This window comes from Vanellus vanellus (assembly GCF_965231255.1).
Source record: "Vanellus vanellus genome assembly, chromosome: 1".
NCBI lineage: Eukaryota > Metazoa > Chordata > Aves > Charadriiformes > Charadriidae > Vanellus > Vanellus vanellus.
The window spans coordinates 198,142,784-198,164,069 of NC_138905.1; the positions used below are offsets into that span (position 1 = coordinate 198,142,784).

General features: G+C 40.4%; 1 protein-coding gene across 1 annotated transcript in view; it reads right to left on the minus strand.

Annotated features, from left to right (window-relative positions):
- Positions 1-16,323, minus strand: part of B3GLCT (beta 3-glucosyltransferase) — a gene marked incomplete at its 5' end in the record, with an annotated part of 70,252 nt that extends 53,929 nt beyond the window's left edge. Inside the window, 3 exons of the mRNA XM_082498653.1 lie at positions 3,831-3,870; positions 6,668-6,729; positions 16,236-16,323. Of these exons, the coding sequence (XP_082354779.1) occupies positions 3,831-3,870; positions 6,668-6,729; positions 16,236-16,323 (190 nt within the window). The remainder of the gene's footprint in view (positions 1-3,830; positions 3,871-6,667; positions 6,730-16,235) is intronic.
- Between the last annotated feature and the right edge of the window lie 4,963 nt (positions 16,324-21,286).

Below are 21,286 nucleotides of genomic sequence, written 5' to 3' on the forward strand. Positions count from 1 at the left end.
AGTTTCTTAAACTCCAGGCTGTAAGTATATTCTGAGGTGGGTCTTCCCCCTTCTCTCCTATTGTTCTAGAAATGGAGAAGAGTGAAAATGGCTCCTGAGCTTCCTAATTACCTAACAGACAAAAACTAAACTGCTGCTTTAACTGACAAACCAGAGTCTCTACTGTGTAGGTCAGAAAACTCAGGTTCCAATTTGGATTTAAAAAAATTAGGCCACTTGCATATTCTGCAGGCCTTCCCCTCCTTTTATGCCAACTCTAAAATCAATCTGAAACTCCAAATCAGGATCTTTTACATTTTGAGGAGATTATTGTAGCCTAGTATAAAGCTTCCACAGTTAAAAGCAGAGAAAAGTCTTTTGTCACACTAAGAATAATAATTTCTAAATGTGTTTATATAAAGTTAATGGGAACTTTCTGAATTAAAGGCAGTGTATGCACATAGATACATAGATATAGAGTCACAATCTCATTTCTGCTTGTGCTTATTTATCTTATATGCAATATTTGTATTTTGTAATGACTGATTTACCTGTTTATGGCCTGCAGCATGAAAACTGAAAGTCAGTCTAACTTCAAATACTCTCTCTCAACACAGTTTGAGTATTTCTGGTATTTCTATTTCCTGAATTTTAGTAAACTACTTGCCTTAGTAACATCAAAAAAAACCCCTTTAAATCAATTCCAAATGCACCAGATTTTTAGTATGCTTGTTCACTCCTTGAAATTAGAAATAATAGCATCCGGTTGTTCCACAAACTGCACACCCTTTCATAGTTTTGTAATACAATAAAGTATGTTGCTTACCACTTCAGAACTCAAGATGTTTCTTAACACTTACTTAACCAAAGAAAAGGTTTATCGCCTATTCATTTGCTATGATACTACAGAAAAAGCTTATTTAAACCTTGCATCACCTTTTCACCCAAACTTCCCTTACTAACTCCTAGAAAGCCTAGATGAAATGCAGAACTAGGCCAGGCAAGATATTAAAAGTTTATAACTGTGAAAAATACTTTTGATCCTTTCAGAATATTGCAGGTATATGCAGACCAGAGGAAATATAGCATCACCGTATTTGCAAAAATCAAATCCAAGAAAAAAAAAAAAAAGCCTGAAGACTACTTCATTCTTCTTCTCTCATTTAACATGAAAAAGGGAAGAAAAGGAAGGGAGGGAAGGGAGGAATGGAGGAGAGAAGAGAGGAGGGAAGAAAGAAAAACCCTAACCAATTACCTCCCCCCACAGCCAAAAGCTAGTAGATACTCTTGTGGTGAGAGTAGTATCTCCAGAGAGAATGACTCAACCTACTTCGGATCTCAGTCACCCTCTGGAAGTGTCCCTCTCTTTCCACAGACTGCAGAAGAATCTAGAGAACTCACATTCCAAAGTTCAATGCTTCCTTGAGTTTCCAAAGGCAGCAAAAATCATTATACACTAGCCTGACATAGCCACTGCCTCCCTTCAAGAAGAGATTTGTTTTTTTTTCTATTCAAATATTCTAAAAGCAGAACCTACTGTTGGTCAGCAATATGGCCTACCATTTGGGGACAAATACACCCACCAATAGAGTACCTCTACATCCACCTGCAGGGCAAGACTTTTTGCCATAGCGTGGCAACGATGAGCCAATACTGGTAAGTCACATCACTGATCTTTTGGCTGGACTATAACATACCCATACATTAAACTCTTTGCACACCAGCCAATCCATCACATTCTGGGTAGACAAAGCAACCATGAGAACATGAAGTTCAGTAGTTCAATCTTCTCTGTATTACAGTTGTCTTCCCAGTGACTGGGATATCAAGTTGTTAATACCTATCTTCAAAGGCTTGGCTAAGGACACTTAAAAAGATTTCTGAAAACTCTGAAATGAAAACTACAGATGGTAACTTTGCTTCCTTGGTAAAAAGGTACAGCTTATTCATAAAGGAGAAAGAATTTCCTTGTATAACAGTTTGAGAAAGAAGAATGGAAAAAATCAAAGGAACTAAGAACCATCAAGAACTTCATTCTGTTTCAAGTCCTTCCTTGATTTTACCCACAGAAATGGGTTAAAAGAGACTTTAAAAAAATATTCTAAAGAATATTTAGAATAGGAGAGGCAGAATCTTGTTTAAAAAAAGACAGAAAACACAATAAATGATTTATTACATCAGACCAATGGTCTATCTACTCCAGTGTATTGTCTTTAGCAGTAGCAATAGGGAAACACTATTTAGGGACACCACAAGACCTTCACTTCCTCCAGCACTCCTCATACTCTAACAGCATTCACTACTGTATTAGGAAATGCCAGAAGATACATTGCTGCCTATTTATCTTACCATACATTTATGGACTTGTTCCCTCTTGAAACTGCTGGTATGGTCTGCTTCCACAACCTCCTGCAGCAGCAAGTTTCTAAATTTTGCTACCTGCTGCATAAAATACTTTTGTTTGTCTGCTTTAAAGTGATCTCCTACTGAAACAAACAATAGATGACAGATGGTCATTACATCACTAATGTACCACTGTAACATTCCTAAATATAACTTTCCTAAGTAATGAGATTATATTAAAACTTATGAAAACTGAGCACTGTCAAAAGCCAAAAAAAATGTCTGTCAATGCATTCCTGGGTGTTTATGAAGTGAGACACAGCAGGTCTGCTGGGACTGATAAAAGCAGCAACCAGCACCTGGCTGTGTTATGAGATTGCACAGAAAGAGACGAAAGAACACAAAGAGAAAATGGACTCTGACACCAGATAAGGATGGCTAAACAGGGAAACAGAGTAATAAAGCTTCTATAGACAGGTCCTGACCTTTCAATGGTAAAATGAGAGATAAATGGGACAAGGGACTTCATTATTTTCCACAAAAGTGGTTATCTGTGTTAGAGACAGAGCTTGCAATTAAGTCAAAAAAAAAGAAAGCCAACAAACAAACAAAAACCAGATCTTCTCAGCACTGTTCAGAGTTCTGTTAGCAACTCTACTAAAAGCATGCTAAGTCTTCCTGGTATTCAGAATGAACTCACCACTACTCAGAAAACTGCTGCAACATGCTGAAACATGGTCAAGCTGGCTCTTTTTAGAACAAGCAGACCCACATGCTTACCATTTAGAAGAGTTAGAAGTACCACAACTGTCCAAGTTGCTTTAAGGACTGAACTACTATAGTATAGCAGAGGCAGCACTAAGTTACAGTGCAGAGATTGCAAGTCCTTATCTCAGGTCTGTAAACTTTTTGCTGGAAGGACATCAGACTTGTTTTCAGAACAGGCAGAAGATTGCAGAATTTTTATTCTCATTATTTATCTCACATGTCCAGGAAAAATGCATTTTACCACTCAGTATCCTATTAATGTTTGACATGTTTCTTAAATACTTGTTTCCAGATATTACAAAGTTATTACAACTTGTTACAAGTAATTTATAATAACCCTAGTTATTTCAAATACCATGACAGCCTAGCAGAATGATAAAATGCAGTTTCATGTTAAATTTTTACAAGACCTGCTACTAAGTATTATGAAATTTGATTTTAAAATACTGTGTGTTACAAAAAGCAATGCATCAGTTCCATAGCGCAAGTGCAAATTTTCAGAAAACCACTTAACTACAGGAATTGCAAATACAAAGACCGAGAAGCTTCTGTTTGATGAGACTACATGAGCAAAGAAAAAAAAAAAAAACACAAAGTATTTGGGAATCAGCAATTAACTAACAATGCTCTTGAGCCTCTAGGCACTATTCACACAGTCACTTTTCAAAGCATAACCTTATTTTGTTTATACTAAAAAGGCAGCCACAAGTGAAAACAAACACAGACTATACAGTGCTTACCTCTGCTTGTTTTACTAATTGTTCCACTTTTTTCAGACTTCTAGAAGAAAGGAGAAAAAGCAAAGTAAGTATACACACAAAAACTCAAAATATTTCTACAGAGAGACACAGATTGTCCAATCATTCATCAGATTATAAATGCATACACAGTGGGTTTAACTTAAGAACTAATAAAAAAAAACTAATGTAAAAAGATTTTCATCATTGAGAATTGAAACATATTCTGTGTGTTTGTATACCATTACTTAGACAATATAGTGAAAGAACAAGAGGAAAAATAAAAAGAGGGAATGCTTTTCCATGTCAATTTATACCAGAGTTCTTTAAGTTAATACTAACAATGTCTTGTTTTTTTTAAAAAAATATGCATCTCCTAAGCACAAAGTTTGGAACACAGAACTCTATAATACAAACACACCTGTTCAGTGTGTAAAAAAAAAAAACACAACCCAACACATTCTTAATTATTTGATCCACTGTCGAGCATCTATTGAAACATAATTCTTAAAGGAAGATTCAAAAGCAATTTATATCAAGACAAATAAATATTAAAAGGTTGTTGTACATAATGACTTCACTGGGATTTACTTAGGTATCACATATATTTGTGATGGAATTTTAACAGTGTTGAGGAATAGACAACAGTGACATTGCATTTGCGTCATTAACCAGGAAACCAAGACACACACATAAAAATATCTTAGGAGCATATTCAGTTGCTTCTAAACAACAGAGGCTGGGTGGAAAGGTGTTGTTCAAGAACTGCTGACTGGTAGAGATATAGGACTGGAAAAATGGCTCTGCGCTCCCTACAAAAATTGTAGAAAGGAAAACAGAGCCTTCATTTATCGCACAATTTCTCCCTGCTAACAGCACCTCAGTGCTTTGGTTTCTCCACACATAAAATTAAGATCATCTTTACTAATTGCATAAGGATGTTGTAGAATTTATCTTGGTTCAAGTTTTCTAAGATCTTCAGATAGAAACACCATACAAGGCACTCCTCAGTATAAAGCTCATATATAGTTTTGCTACCCTTGTGACAATTCCTTTTTATAAACACATTTTTTTCTCACCTCCCCCCTTTTTAAAATATCACATCCATCTAATCCTTTTAGTCCTACTGGCATCAGATGATCTCTCCCTCTGTCCAGGTCTGACTTTTACAATGAAATGCATAAGCTCCAACTTCCTTGGTAGTCATCTGTAAAACCTTTTCAAGAATGACTGCATTGCATCCATGCTTTTGACCCTTTTTTGCTGACTGGGTCTAAAGTTTAAAAAAATTCTTATAAGACTAAGTTATTTTGATGACTATACACAGTACTGCCATCTTACAGCATAATATACACCACATTCTAAGTTAACCTTTATCATAAACAATATGGAAGGATTAATTTTCTATGCAAACAAAAAAGTATGTGTTTTGTGGTAGACGATGCGATGAACAAGTCATATTTTACAATTACCTTTATTAAAACAAAAAACTGATTGTTGCCTGTTACATTCCTGTTAACATACATACATATATATATATATATATATATATATATATATATAAGGGATTTGGGCCTGAAGAGTTCTAGGAGACACCTCTGACCTCATCTGAGGGAAGCTTTTGAAACTTAAAATAGTAGTAAAGCCTTCATAAATTATATCCTATGTAAGAATGATAACATTAAATAGCTGGATTGAGACAGTAATGCAATTTGACAAACAGCAATTTATAAGTAACAAAAACAGAATGACATTACCTAGTCTCCCAGATACACTGCAGCAGGACAGCAGTTTGCAATAGGGATCTCTTGCATTTATGAAAATTTACTGTAGATATAGCAACCATCATCAAAACCAAAAATTATTTACATACGTGTATTTCTGACCGTAATTCTACTGCATTTGATGTGAGATCACTAGATCTAAATGGCAGTTATAGATTCTCTCAGTTCATTCCAGTACTTCTATTTGATTTTTCTCCCTTAAATCTCTTTTATACATACACAATTATCTCTTACAAATACATATATATATAAAAAAAAAAGGTAGATAGAAGTCTGTTAAAGGACATACATGTGTACACACCTAACACCCACCGTGCTGTTTAATGGTAGAGCCAGCTCTGATCATTAGTTCTTCTAATCTGTTAATTTGAAATTTCATACACAAGTTTTACTTGAGCTGTGACTTGGGTAGCAATATGTAATAATGATAATTTAGCAGAGGCAGCCATTTCCCTTTCAATGTATTATATATTTAACAAAACCAAGAAAAAAGGAACACCTGTCTGAACTAATAAAGGTTATATACTCAAAAACTATTTCCAACAGCAATAACACTACCAACTTGCAGAGGCTGTGCAAAATTGCCAAGTTTTTTTTTTTTTTTACTATGTTTCTAAATGCACTCTTCAGCTAATCTTGGAAAAAAAAAAAAAAGAAAAGAAATTGTTTTCTAAATTATAATTTTGTTCCAAAAGAAAACACAAAAAACCCGAATTCTCTCAATAGAAATGTCAACATAAGTCAGAAAATCCAGTGTAAGAAAGAAATCAAAAGTGCTAAGTGTAAGTTTATTCTAGTAATTCTAAGAATCCATCGGATAAATTAAGATCCTAGTAATACTAGAAGAGTAGTGCAAGAGTACCTGCAACTTGTGTCCCATTAACAGTCTCTTATACGCCATTTAGAACAGAAAGACATCATATGACATTTAGTACTGCTGAAGTCAATGATCAAAATAATCAATGTCACAGGTTGTTAGGCTTTCTGCTCAGTTCTCTTCTAGATGATTTTATGACGTCTGCAAAATGTTCTTGCTCTGCAATTAAAATTTATTACCTGCAGCACTGGTACTTCAGTCTCATCTTCTGCACCTTCAGGATTTACACTTACAGCAAAAGCTGAAAGAAAAAGCAGACTTTTTTCAAACTATAGGAGCTCATTTTCACACTTGACAAAGTTCTGGAGCAAAAGAAAAAAACACTTATGTAGATTTTCACATTAAATGATACTATATTGGTAATAATCCTTATGAACATAAGAGAGTCCGTTCTTACAGAATTTATACGTTTGCTGCCTGACAATTCTATTCCTGTACATCGCTGAAAAGATCACTCTTTGATATGAAGCCAAGATAAATTGGCTTCAAGGCAAATAAATCCCATTTAAAAGAAAAAATCAGATCTGCTCAGTCCAGTAGTTCACTTGACAACAGCATAATGTTCTATCACATGGGAGACCTGCATTCTACTCTATCTTTAGGTTAAAGTTTGGATTACCAAAGCTTCAGTTGGAACCACAAACTGACAGAAGCTGATGGAAATTTCTATCAAACTTGAAGATGGCTGTCATACGCTTTGACTGCCATCTTTGAATAACAGTCAAACTTGTTAATGTATAGGAGACCCAAATACACATTTATGAAAAGAACAGAGAACCCAAAGAGCTAATTTCCATGGACCTAGCATTATCTTAAACCTTTTACACTAACACCACCCTATGCATACACTTCTGGTTTGTATCAGAAAAATAGTCATTAGAAAGGGTTCTGGGGTGGGGTTTTTTTGCTTGTTTGGTTTTTTTTGCTTGTTGATGCAGTTGTTTAATCAATTTGTCTCAGCTTCTTCATTTGTAAAAGTAGTTCAATTTAACATAAGAAAGCTTTGCTAAGATTCTTCATAAGGAGTCTTTTTCTTAAAGGTACTAAAGGGATGCAAATGAAAGTAAATTGCTATAATTTGGAAGGAACTCAAGATACTACTCATCATGGTCAAATATCACAGTATCACAGTATGCTAGGGATTGGAAGGGACCTCAAAAGATCATCTAGTCCAATCCCCCTGTCGGAGCAGGAACACCTAGATGAGGTTGCACAGGAAGGTGTCCAGGCGAGTTTTGAATGTCTCCAGAGAAGGAGACTCCACAACCTCCCTGGGCAGCCTGTTCCAGTGCTCTGTCACCCTCACTGAGAAGAAGTTTCTTCTCAAATTTAAGTGGAACCTCTTGTGTTCCAGCTTGAATCCATTACCCCTTGTCCTATCATTGGTTGCTACTGAGAAGAGCCCGGCTCCATCCTCATGACATTCCCCCTTTATATATTTATAAACGCTAATAAGATCACCCCTCAGTCTCCTCTTCTCCAAACTAAAGAGACCCAGCTCTCTCAGTCTTTCCTCATAAGGGAGATGCTCCACTCCCTTAATCATCTTAGTTGCCCTACGCTGGACTCTCTCCAGCAGCTCTCTGTCCCTCTTGAACTGAGGGGCCTAGAACTGGACACAATATTCCAGATGCGGTCTCACCAGGGCAGAGTAGAGGGGAAGGAGGACCTCTCTCGATCTGCTAACCACCCCCCTTCTAATACAGCCCAGGATGCCATTGGCCTTCTTGGCCACAAGGGCACAGTGCTGGCTCATGGTCATCCTGCTGTCCACCAGGACCCCCAGGTCCCTTTCCTCTACACTGCTCTCTAACAGGTAGCTCCCCATCCTATACTGGAACCTGGGGTTGTTTCTGCCCAGATGTAGGACCCTACACTTTCCCTTGTTGTATTTCATTAAGTTATTCCCTGCCCAAATCTCCAGCCTGTCCAAGTCTCTCTGGATGGCAGCACAGCCCTCTGGCGTGTCAGCCACTCCTCCTAGCTTAGTGTCATCAGCAAACTTGCTGATAGTACACTCAATTCCCTCATCTAAATCATTAATGAATATATTGAATAATATGGGCCCCAGTACCGACCCTTGAGGCACTCCGCTGGTTACCGGCCTCCAACTGGACTCTGCCCCATTGACTACGACTCTCTGGCTTCTCTCCTTCAGCCAGTTCGCAGTCCACCTAATTATCCGGTCATCCAGTCCACACTTCCTCAGTTTAGGAGGAGAAATACATGGCTTTCTTAAAAACTGGGGTGGAAAAAAATAAGAACAGATTCAAATAGTGTGTCTCACTGCAAGTTTAAATTATTTCTTGCTTGAAATTGATTTCAAAGCGAATTGCTAGCAACTGTCAATTCCTTTGACACACTTGACACCTGGAATGTAGGAAAGCAAAAAGATAAGATTGCCCAAAGCCTGTGGCGCTCCATCTCTGATTGCCTCTATCCCTATGCTCTATCAACTGGAGACCAAATTTCAGCAAGTGTCTAGGAGCTTAGTTTCACAATGACATCTCAGATCCTGACTAACTTGAATCTCAAATCACACCACTAGATGCAGACATCCCAAAATTATTCTAACACAGCAGACTCATGTCGACCATAGCCACATTTCAATAAGGCATTTAGCCAGGAAGAAAAAAACAGAGTATGATTAGGAGTGTCCCCTGCAATGTTATCCTCAAATAAATGTTTTGCACTTCTAGTTTAAAAGTGCACAGAGAATACATCAACCTGCCTATTATATCCCTTGCTGACAGCATGTTCTGATCATTTTCCTCCTTCTCTTCCAACATAACAGTACTTAGAGCTCCAGATAAGGAATATCTTCCCCTACCCAAACCAGATCCACATCTTCTACTTGACATGATCCTAATTAGATCTACACAAAACACCCTTATTCTAGGAAATGTATTAATTACATAGTATTAACCTGAAGAAATATCACCTCATAAATTCGGCTTATTTGCAAAACTGAATGCAAGCAGAATTTTCGCAATTTTCAGTTTCTAATATGCAGCTGAGGAACAGCACATGAGACCTGAAACAACTGTGATTGACAAAAGATACTGCCTCTCTTGCCATAACATTCAATAACCCATGCCACGCTGCTTCCAAGATTTATAAAATATTAATGCACTTGATCCTTGAAACAATCAAACAACGCTCAAATAACCTGGAAAAATAAAAAGACCTATTTCATACTACGTCTTTGAAAGCACATATAAAACTCTTTGGGTAATTAATGTAACAACCTACTTCATCTTCATATTACAGAACTACAGAATTGCTGAGGTTGGAAAGGACCCTTGAAGATCATCTAGTTCAACACCCTGTGAGAGTAGGATGCTCAGGACCTTGTCTAGTCATATTCTGAGTATTTCCTAGGACAGAAACTCCAAAACCTCTAAGTAACCTCTTCCAGCGCTCGCTCACTCTTAAAGAAAAAAAAAAAAAAAAAAAACAAACACCAAAACAAAACCCCAATAATTAGTTCTTACATTTAAATGGAATTTCCTGTATTTCATTTTGTGCCAACTACCTCATGTCCTGTTAGGCACCACAGAGCCTGGCTCTGTCTCCTTTACTGCGCCCCATCAGGTATTTACACATGTTGGTAAGACCCTCCTTGAACCTCCTCTTCTCCAGGCTGAACAGTTCCACCTCTCCTCGTATGCCAGGTGCACCAATGTATTAATAATCTTCATGATCCTTTGCTGGGCTCACTCCAGTATGTCTATGTCTCTCTCATACTGGGGAGCCCAGACCTGGATGCAACACCCCAGGTGTGTCTCACCAGTACTAAGGGGAGAGGAAGGATCACCCTCCTTGACCTGCTGGAAACACTCTTCCTCATGCAGCCCAGGATGCTGCTGGCCATCTCTGCCACAATGGCACACTGCTGGTTCATGGTCAGTTTGTTGCCCACCAGGACCCTCAAGTCCTTGTCTGCAAAGCTGCTTTCAAGACTGTGTGTTCCTTGTGTGCACTGCTGCATGGGGTGACTCCTTACCAGGGGCAGGACTTGGAAAACCAAGTTCAGTGAAGGGAAATGCCAAGTTTCCCATTTGCCCATTTTTCCAGCCCACTGAGGTCCCTCTGAATGTCAGCACACCCAGCTGGTGCACCAACCCCTCCTGCCCATTTTGTATCCTCCGCAAACTTGCTGAGAGTACACTTTGTCCCATTGTCCAGGTCATTAATGAAGAGACTATACACTACTAGAGCCATTATCAAGCCCTGGAGTGCTCCATGCCACCAATCAGAGCCCATGAGCCCAGCAAGTCAGACAGTTTTCTTCCCACTCACTGTCCATATATCTAGACCATACTTCATCAGTTTGAGTATGATGTTATAGGAGACAGTATCCAACTCCTTTCTAAAGTTGAAATAAACAAGATCTGCTGCTTTCCCCACATTCATGAAGGCAGTCATCTCATCACAGAATTCTTTTGGGTTGGTCAAGCATGATTGCCCCTTCATAAAAACATGCTGGCTTCTCCCAATCACCTTCTTGTCCCTCGTATGTTTATCACGCCCCTCCTTGTCTGGCAATGGTATCCAGCATTATTTGCTCCACCACCTTCCCAGGGATTGAGGTGACACTGGCCAACCTATAGTTTCCCCAGATTCTCTTCCTTGCCTTCCTTGAAGACAGAGGTGATATTTGCTCTCTTTTAGTCTTTGGGAATCTCCCCCAGTCACCATAACCTTTCAAAGATTATTGAGTAGTCTAGCACTGATGTTGTCAAGTTCCGTCAGCACTTGTGAGTGTCTCCCATCAGGTCCTGTGGACTTGTGTATGTCCGGTTTGTTTAAATATTCCCTAAACTGGTCCTTCTTCAATGAGTGTAACTCTTCCTTCCTCCAGACATTCCCATGAGTTTCAGGGACCTGAGATTGCTGAAGGCGGGTCTTACCAGTACAGACCAAGGCAGAGAAGGTTTTGAGTTCCTCACCCTCTTCCATGTCCTTCTTTTAATGAGGTCCCTCCCCTCATTCAGAAGCAGGCCCATATTTTCCCTAATCTCCCTTTTGCTGCTGATAAACCTGTAGAAGCCCTTTTTCTTGCCTTTCACAAGTTGAATCCCTCACTATATTCAACTCCAGGTTGGCTCTGGCTTTCCTAACAGCATACTTGCACTCTCACACAGTGACTCCATATTACTCTTGGGGTGACCTGACCATGTTTCCATCTCTCGTGTACTTCCTTTTTATGCCTGAGTTTTGTCAGGAGCTCCTTGTTCATGCATGTGGGGATGGACCAATCTTGAGCTTGTAGGAGGCAAACCTTGAAAATCAACCAGCTCTCTTAGATCAGTTCCCATACCAATCTTTCTGTATTGTTGAAGACAGGGGTAGACCAAATATGCCTGGCTAAAAATTACTTTTGTTGCAGCTGCCCTGACATACAGTGCAATTTCAACAGTCACACATATCATTTATTAAACAAACCAGTATCTGTGATGAACATTAAAAATCTCTCTATACAACATTATTCCTACTCCCAGTGATTTCAGACATGCAGCCTCCTGTTCTTTTCCAGCAAATAAACATCCTAAAATGAATTGGTATCTTTTACATTAAATATTCCAGGAAGACTTTTTCCAGCTAATACATTTTAATGATAAGACAAGAACTGTTCAGATTATTTTTAAACTACTGAAGAATCATTCACTAAGACTAGAAGACCCCCTGAAGACACAAAAAACACTCAAGAATCTTTACCCAACAGTAATCAAGCTTTTCACTCAGGCAGACTGTATGAATTTAGTTTAGCAACAAATATGCCATGGTCCCTCTACTATCTTATTAGCAAGTCTGTTATACACTCATCATTTGATATGAGTAAAGCAGTCTTCAGAAGTAAACTGGGATGCGCTTGTGGGGTAAATTCAAGTCTTTCTAACATATGTCCAAGACTGTTCTGGTTAAGCAACCTGATCTCTCAGCCTGTAAATAAATATCCTCTTCTAAGGATTTACTGGAAAAAGGGTGGCATGAGAGGAACATGGTAAATCTAGCTGGCACATGACTTTACCAAACAAAGGGGTAGGTAGGAAACAGTGCCTGGGTGCAAGTGGACATCTCTAAGATTAATTCATCCTCCCACAATTCACTCCCAAGAGATTTCTGAAAAAGGTGTGCCCAGGAGTGAACCACAGATAGAAAAATTCTAACTACACATGCAGCTCATGACCAGATCAGTTGTGTAACAGAGGCAGAAACTGTAAACTCTCCATGGCAAGGATATCTTTCTGTTGTGCATAAAGTACACACACGCAAGGAAGGATGACCTGTCTGGGAGCTATCAGATGCTAGTATAACAAAACAGTAACTTTTCATGTCTAAACATCATTAATTCAGATAACTGCAACAGATTTCTTTCTGTATAGAACTCCCTAAGATACACATCAATCTCTGGAGCTACAGGCACCTTTGCTAAATCCAGAATTTCCTCTAGACCTTTTGAGTTTTTTGATGCAATGCAAGCATACCTGAGCTAGACAACTGACTTACCATAGAGCACAGAGAAAAATTTATTGCAAGAAGAAACCAATTAACTAGTAAAAGTTCAAACCGTGTAGGCACCACAGTAACCAAAAAGGCTTGGGTAACTGTATGATTTCTCACAAACAAAGCTATCTAAAGCAGAAAAAAAAAAAACAGCAAGGCACTGTCTTAAATGCAACCCATAATTTTGTATTTGTCACTTCATTATTTAATGCATTGTGTACTTTGAGGTTTGTTAACACATGTAGCTATTCACATCACTTGTCACAAGTAGATGGAAGCTGAACATGTCAATTGCCAGTCCTCCCCTCCTTTTGCTAAATGCTCAAAAACTGAGGATAAGCAAGAAAAGGACAGAAATTTTAGAAATACTTTAAAGCTCTTTACTTTCATTGATCTGATCTTTATTTCTTTTGAAAGCAGACTAAAATCCACTGAAAAAGCTAGAGAGCATTTTTGGATCCATTCAAAACCTGGAAATTTAATCAGAGAATGTAATGTAAGCAGCTTCAATTCTTATTTATTTTTCTCAAGTGTTCCATTATTCCCATTAAAATTTTGGTGAGTAAATAGACTTGCTTATAACACTAGAAAGTAAAACTCAGTCATTTATTTTCATTGTTTGGCAGCTGAACTGCAGGAATACATGCCAACAAAAATTAGGAAAATGGATGTAAATACAGTAGTATTAAAATACAGTATACTGTAAAAATATATATAATGATGTAATACCACATTATAAATTAGAATCCTTTCTTCAGTGTTACCCTTTTGAGTGTAAACAACTTCCAAACATTTACAATTTTACGTCCTTTAAGTGCAAAGGATGTTAAAAACCGAGGTGTTAATTCTTTTCCTTTCACAGACAAAATCCTTTTGAGGCAGAAAGGCAACACTTCTGCTATCTTCCTCTTTTACAGTCTGATTGAAGTCTGACTGACCCCAGAGTCATTCCAATCACCTCATAGGGCTGGGGATCGGTTTAAATGAGCTACAAAAAAGTTAGGATTCTATGACTTACGTATGGCAAAACCATGACTAATAATAACCACTTCAAATAATGAAAGCCATTGATTGTGTTGTACACAGTAGACAGAACATTTAAAATAGAATTTCTGTATACCTCTAACTATAATTTAATGAAAGGTTTATTTTTGTTTTGGTTGGGGGTTGGTTGGGTTTCCTCCCCCTCCTAAATTTTCAAAGAACATAAGATTCTGTCGATTGACATAATTCCAGAGAAAATCTGCACTGACACTGTCAGTCAAAGAGACAGGATCTTCCATAATGAGACATCCTGGGAGCACTAGCAAGCAAAATAACTTAATTTCACGTGTTTATATGCAAGCTTTTATAATATTTCTTCATTGTTGCTACCCTATCAGCATCAAAGACCCTGGTCTAGCCAGGTAAGAATGAAGACCTACAGATTTAGCAACCCAAAATGGGGAGACAGCAAAGGGGAGGAGGAAGAGGAGAGGTGATGCAAGCAATTTTCCAGCATCTGAAGCTTTTCATAAAATACAAGCAACTCATTTTATTTCTTTACTAAATTTCTTTAGGCTAATGGCACATATGGGAAGAAGGCAGTTGAAACCACTGTGAACCACTGAAACATCTAAATAACTGCTATGTACACCAGTATCTTTATAAAAGGCAAGCAAAGAAAAACAGTAGAAGAAAAAGCATCACCACTATCCCTTCTGATTATCTAGAAGCTAGACCAAACAAAATAATCTGAATACGTTTTTCCCATTCTGCAAGCTGGAATTTATGAAATGACTTAACTACCAACAGACAAACTATTTTCTTCTGTGAAATGCAATCCAAATTATTTCTGTTTTTCAAGAGCAAAGCCAATTGTTTTGCAAACTTACTATCCTGGCCATCTCAAAAGCATGGGGTATTCATGAAAGAAAGGATTTTAATACAAAAGGATATTAAAAAAACCTACAAGAAAGCCATGATAATGAATAAGCTTCAGGTGAACAAATTCTATACAAGCATTAATCGAGACCTACTAAACAAGAAGTAATTGCACAAGCAAGAACCCAAGTTTTTCCATTTCTGCCTCCTATCTGCATGCATGCATGTATGTACAATAAATATACATACACACACGGGGAAAATTGAAGCTGCTGTTCTCTGGCTGTGATTACAATCTGTTCGAGGTTACAAGTGCTACAGTACTTTGCTGAAGCACTGGAGCAAAACTACTCATCCCGGAAAGAATGAGATATAGGTTTAGAAGAGCAGTACAGTATTAGGACTCCTCCAAAAAACCAAGCTGTGGAGGTGAAAGGAGAAGTGTTTTCCAGGAGAAAAAAGAATCAAAATATCACAGTTTTACTTTGCTGAAAAGAGGTTTCCCCTGCAGGATTTTGACCCATAAGCCACACTAGTGGAAGAGAATCAAATCCAAAAGCCCAAAAAAACCTGACAAGCCTGTGCTAACAGAGATGGAAACATTCAGGAACAGAAATAATGAGAAACAGAACAGTTGTAAACATTTATTTCTGTCTCTCACGCTCACGGCAACAGCTCCTAACTCCAAGAGCCTGGCGCGATCCAAACGCTGCCCCAGTACTAACCCTTCTCTTTTAATCTTCTCCCACCTGCACGGACACGTTAAAAACGCCTCTAAAATATAGTAATAAAGACTTTTTTCTTTCCTTCTGTGCTGACATTTTAACCAGGCGGCATCACCTTTCTGCCTCCCCTCAGCAGCACCCAGTCCGTGAGGCGCTGTTTCGAACACCGGCACGGGGTGGCTCCGCGGGGGGCTGTCGCTCGTGGTCTAATGAAGATATTTCTGGCCCCGTCAGGAGCGGTTTCCGCGGCGAGGGCTTTCCCCTGCCCCGCACCGACCCGGGGCACAGGGCCGCCCCCTCGTCCCCACACACCGCCGCCGGGGCCGGAGGGCGGGAAACAGTCCCGGCACCTCAGAGCCGGGGCCGCTGAGGGGAGCCCGCCCTGCCCCCTCCGCGCTCCAGCCCAGCTCACTGACAAACTTCGGGGGAAAAGGCACCTCCCGCCTCCCCGCCCGCTTCCCCTCACGGGGCGGGACAGCGGGGTGAGGAAGCGGTGGCGGCTCCGGCGCCCCCCTCAGCCCCCCGCCCAAGCTCTCCAGCTCCGTCCCGTGCCCTCCTCCCCCTCATCACCTCGGCGGAGGGGCCGAGCGTCCCGGGTCTCCTCCCTTCACCTCGCCATGGCGTCCCGGCCCGGCCCCCGGCCACTCACCCCGAGTGCGGAGCGGCGGGAGAAGGAAGAAGAGGTGAGCGCACGCAGCGAAAAGGAGCCAGCGGTTGCAGCCGGGCTCCCGAGACATCTTGGCAAGGGCCGCTGAGCCGCACGGCCGGGGGAGGAGGAGAGGGGCACAGTGCGCCCGGGTGGCCGCCTCTGCCGCAGGAGCGCGGGCGAGCGGCCTCCGGCTGGTGGCGGTACCGCCGCCAGCCAGCCCGCCCTCCCCTCCTCTCCTCTCCGCTCCGGTCTTTCCCTTCCCTCCCCCCCCGCCAGGCCCGGCAGGACCGGCCGCCAGCGCCGGGAGGCGGAGCGGGGGCCGCGGCGCCCTCTGGCGGGCGGCAGCGGGAGAGGCGGCGCCCCGCTGCCCCGCGCCTCGCCGGCGGCTCCGGCCTCCCGCCGTCCGGCGGGCGCTCTGCCGGCCCTCGGCTCCCCGGCGGCACCCAGAGCTCCTGCAGCCCCACTGGTGGTGGCTCTAGGCTAAACATCCAACCCGAAATAGTCTTAGTGAGCCGTTAGTTACCAAGAACTGATACCAAAAACAATAACGTCTTTAATTCTTAATGCTAAATTATTAACTCCACAGAAAGTCCTCCAACGAGGTTTTTAGTTTTTATTTGGTTATTCGCTTCATCCTTCTCCCCTCCTAAACAAATTTGAATATTGTCAGTCAAACGATATCCAGCACCCTGACAGGAAGTTGGTCCACAATCACAAGTGGCCTAGTTCAGCTCTAAAACGACCCTCACAAACCTTTACCCCAAAAGAGCATGTTACACCTCCAGACAGCCATTTCGTAACTACCTGTGTAGCCAGGAGTGGAGACACGGTGTGCAGCCCAGAGTTCGGGCACGGGACACGAGCGGGGCACAGCCTTTGGCACCCAAGACCCTTAGTCGGTTAGAGAAATGCAGACCTGAAGCCACACAAAACAAGTTTATGGGGTAACAGAGAGAACAAAGTATCTAACATGCATAAAAGGCACCATATAGATAGTAAATTTGGATGTAATGCAGACCTGCAGATCAACAAAGAAAATTCAGATGTATAAAAACCTTGTTAGCAAACAAAAAATGACCCCAAGTCGATTCCAGAGCAAGGAGGAAGAAACCATCCACACGAACATCAGATTTGTCCTGGTAAAGGACTCCTCATGCTGACAACTTGCTGCAACACCCCCCGTACACCCCAGGATGAAACTGCCAACCTTCAGACGCAGGGGAGCCATGGAAGGTTGGAGATTAACACCAGAAAAAGGAGTAGAAGCCCATCCATGTGCATAACATTTTCACTGCATTGTCACTTTCTTTTTCCGTAGCAATTAGATCTGTATTAATGATTCGATTACTCACATTTCAAGTATAATAACAAGACATTCTTGGCTTTATTTACATATAAGGTGTGTTTCCTCTTTGCCCTTAAACACAATTGTGAGCGTAACAGCTGGTGCCCCTAGGTAACGATTCCTTACACACCAGGTACGCGTAGACATGAATTCCAGACGGGTCTATACGTACACATTTTCCCATCAAATACTTCCACACAGACCCCTCCTACCAACCCAACCACTCAGTACGCACTGATCTCACTGGAGACAAATGGTGCAACATCCAGGTCAGCCATAAACTTCCCGTATATTTAATCCAGTAAGGCCAACAGCAGAGGACCCAATTCGGACCTTTCCTCAAAACTCTGCAGCTGTTAGATCTACTGCATTCTTTTCCTGGCAGATCAAGTGGTTACAGTGTGGTACTTAATGTTTGCCCGAGAAGGGATTTTGAAGATGAATGGAATTTTTTTCACAGTGATAAACACTCCCTTCTCACTGCAAGTTCAAGCAAGCACATCTATATCACTGTAACTTAGTAGTAAACTTCACACTTTAAAACTATCTCAATAGAAATATATTAGCCAGACTTCCTTGGGGTACTAGACTTGCTTTAAGTATTTGCTACCCCCCTTAAATTGCAGGAGGTTGAAGAGAGAAGGAAAATGGGACACAAGCGTGAGCAACCACAGCTTGTTATTCGCCTTACAGAATGAGTGCTTGTTGCTGACATTCTGGTTCACTAAATAAGTTACGGGCCTCAAGAATAATAATTCTGATGCAAATTAAGCAGAAACTTTCATACTACGTTTTTCTCTCAGATTCTCTGTGCATGCTTATTACCAGGAAAAAAAACGTGTTGTTATCCTTCCATTTCTATACCTATAACAATATAATGTATACCTGTATTTGCTTGATATATGTATATCTGCATTTGCTTGTTTTTTCTTACAAGTTGCAGCAGCGTTTCCTGCCCTTTCTCCCACTTCTCTGTTCTGTGCTGGTTTCCGGAAGTATTCACGTCACAAAGATCATGCCCACAGCAGCTGGGATATACATAAGACTTTTCACTTTTGAAATGGTTAAGAGGTACTCACGTTCAAATGTTTCCCAATGCAGCAAGTCAGTAATAAAAAAAAACAACCCAACCTTTTGCCGAGATGTAATCAGTGTTTTGGTTTCTCACAAATATAAGAGAAATTTCATTGTAACAAAGTCCCTAGAAATATGGAACTCTACCATGAAACCTAGTGCTCTCCAACTGTTAAGAAAAGTAGCACTTAAGTGTTTTAAATCTTATATTCGGGGCTGGGATGAGGAAATAAATCTTTTTCTTGAATTTTGCTCTACATACAAACTCAGATTGTGTGTGTTTGGTATTCTAACTACCCCATCTCAGGAAGGATGAAAATAATGAACTTCCTGGTAAGGAAAACAGAGGTTCAGAACACCACCAAGCTTCCTTTCCTTATAGTATTACATATATCTTACATTCATAAATAATACAAATGTAGCGCTGTTGCTGTCCCACCTCTCAGATTACCAAGGGGACTTGCAAATACAAAGAAATCCTATCATATATATATAAAGCTATGCATTTGATGCTTATCAAATTTATTTTGTGCTGGTAGGATACATTTTACAGATATTAAATAAAATTAATTATTCATCACAGGTGAGATATTTCGAAGGAAAGAAAGGCAAAAAACCAGCATTTTTTCCAGAATGAAAAGTAAACCTGGACTTTCTGGAAAAAGAGGAATTAAAATAATAAATGACTATGTCCTTTGAAATATTTATAATAGCATGTATGTTGCAGCAATTTTGTACCCAAGTTCTACATTTTAGTTAGTAACATTCAGTATTGTATCATAAATTGTGGGATTATGAGGCCTGCAGAATTTCTGAAGTTGTTTTTTTCTTATGGATTTGTGGATGTTTTGCTGATTTATTTCAGCTTGATAATTTCATGCAAGAGACACAGCAATGTTTCATCGACTGAAAACTGTCAGTGATTGGGATGGGGGCAACTTTTCAGCTATGATTTTGGTCCTGAAGATACTTTATATGCATAAGCAGTTAAGAGATCAACAGGACCATTCATGTGGAAAATTTAAGTCCTTATATCTTTTCATAGACCCAGTGTCACTATTTTAACCCTTTTCATGAATCAAACAGCTATAAGAAAGCAAAGAATCTGGAGCCCCAATGGAGAAATAAGCTTGAAGTTGTGGCAAGTGTTTCTATTTTACCAAGCATAAAGATAAACTTCCACAATATGTACAAACCATAATTGTATTCCAGCTGTGCCATTTGGACTACTGACCCATCTCTTCACATAAACCAAGGGACAGCCAGCCTTTCCAGCTCAGAACAAAATGCTCAGATTGCCATGTCAGAGAAAAAGGGAACAGTGGGAGAAGTTCAGAGACAGATGACAACAGTGTCCACCTGAGACTGGCCAGGGTTGCCCAGTGTCAAGTGTTGTTTGCCCTTGTGTGCAGGCAGCCCAGCAGCAATTCAGGATACTCTGATGGCTCCATCATCTGTTCCTATAGAACTATAATATAGGAGAAGAGAGAAATTGTGAACCACACACAATGGCAATTACTGAGTTAGAGAACTTGACTGGAACTACTTTGCTGTATTAGCCATTTAAAAAATGTTTAAGTAATCCAGGAATGACAGTGTACTCGTATGTTTTCTTGCAACGGATGGGGTGGGAAGGTTTTTTTGGCAGAGACAGGCTTATTAATCACATGAGTGGAGTTCTGTCCCAGCTCTTCCTCAGGCTGCTGCAGTTTGACCTCTCTTTCCCGCTCAGCAAGTTCCATAAGCAGGGGCATAGCTTTCAGCTATGAATAATCCTGCGGAAGTCAGCAAAACCAATCCAAATGAGTTCAGAATTACACAATTACTTTTTGAATCACAACTTGCATCTGGAAACCGAGTTTGTCAGCTTTCAGCTACTCAAGACAGTAATTCAATGATAGTTCCATTAACATCACAATGTCCAGCTGGTACCCTGGGAATACATCTACATTTGTCAAATGCTCAGCAGTGAGCTGAAGCATGGGAGCTCCGATAGTCTGCATTGCTCAGCTGTTAACTACACTCCCTTGTCCCATTTGGACCACGCTAAATAGCTCTCCCCATGAGAAATATGCAGTAGTGGGGAAAGCCCCAAGCACTGTAGACATGACTCAGTCAGCAACACTTAGCCTGGGATTTGCCCCATCTTGCTCAGAAAAATTGATAAATTTGCAGTATCAGAGCACACAAATGCTGTAAGCCTGACAACCAAACCACTGACTGAGATCAGCACTTCAGTCCACCCCTGTGGTAGCCCGCAGTGCAGTCTATCTCCTTACTGGGTTAATATGGGAAGCACTTGCTCTTCGTTAAAATTTGAGGACTCCATCTTGAGTCCTTAGGGCATTCAATCAAAGCTTTATAGAGAACTGGTCTGGGGCTGTAGCACAGAGTCCCAGGGACAGAGCTCAACCAAGCCATTTCTCACAATTGAGACTGCTGTTACTAGATTACACACTCTTTAGAAAAAAAAAAAAAAAAAAAAAAATCAGGAAAAACACCAAGCATGAAGTGACCAGTCACAGATTCTAAAAGATTGTAAAGGTGGATCAAAGACTATTCCTTTCCTATGGGGCAAATAATGCCTGCTTAACAGCTCCTCTCTGTCATCTGGCACAGAAACACTAAAAAT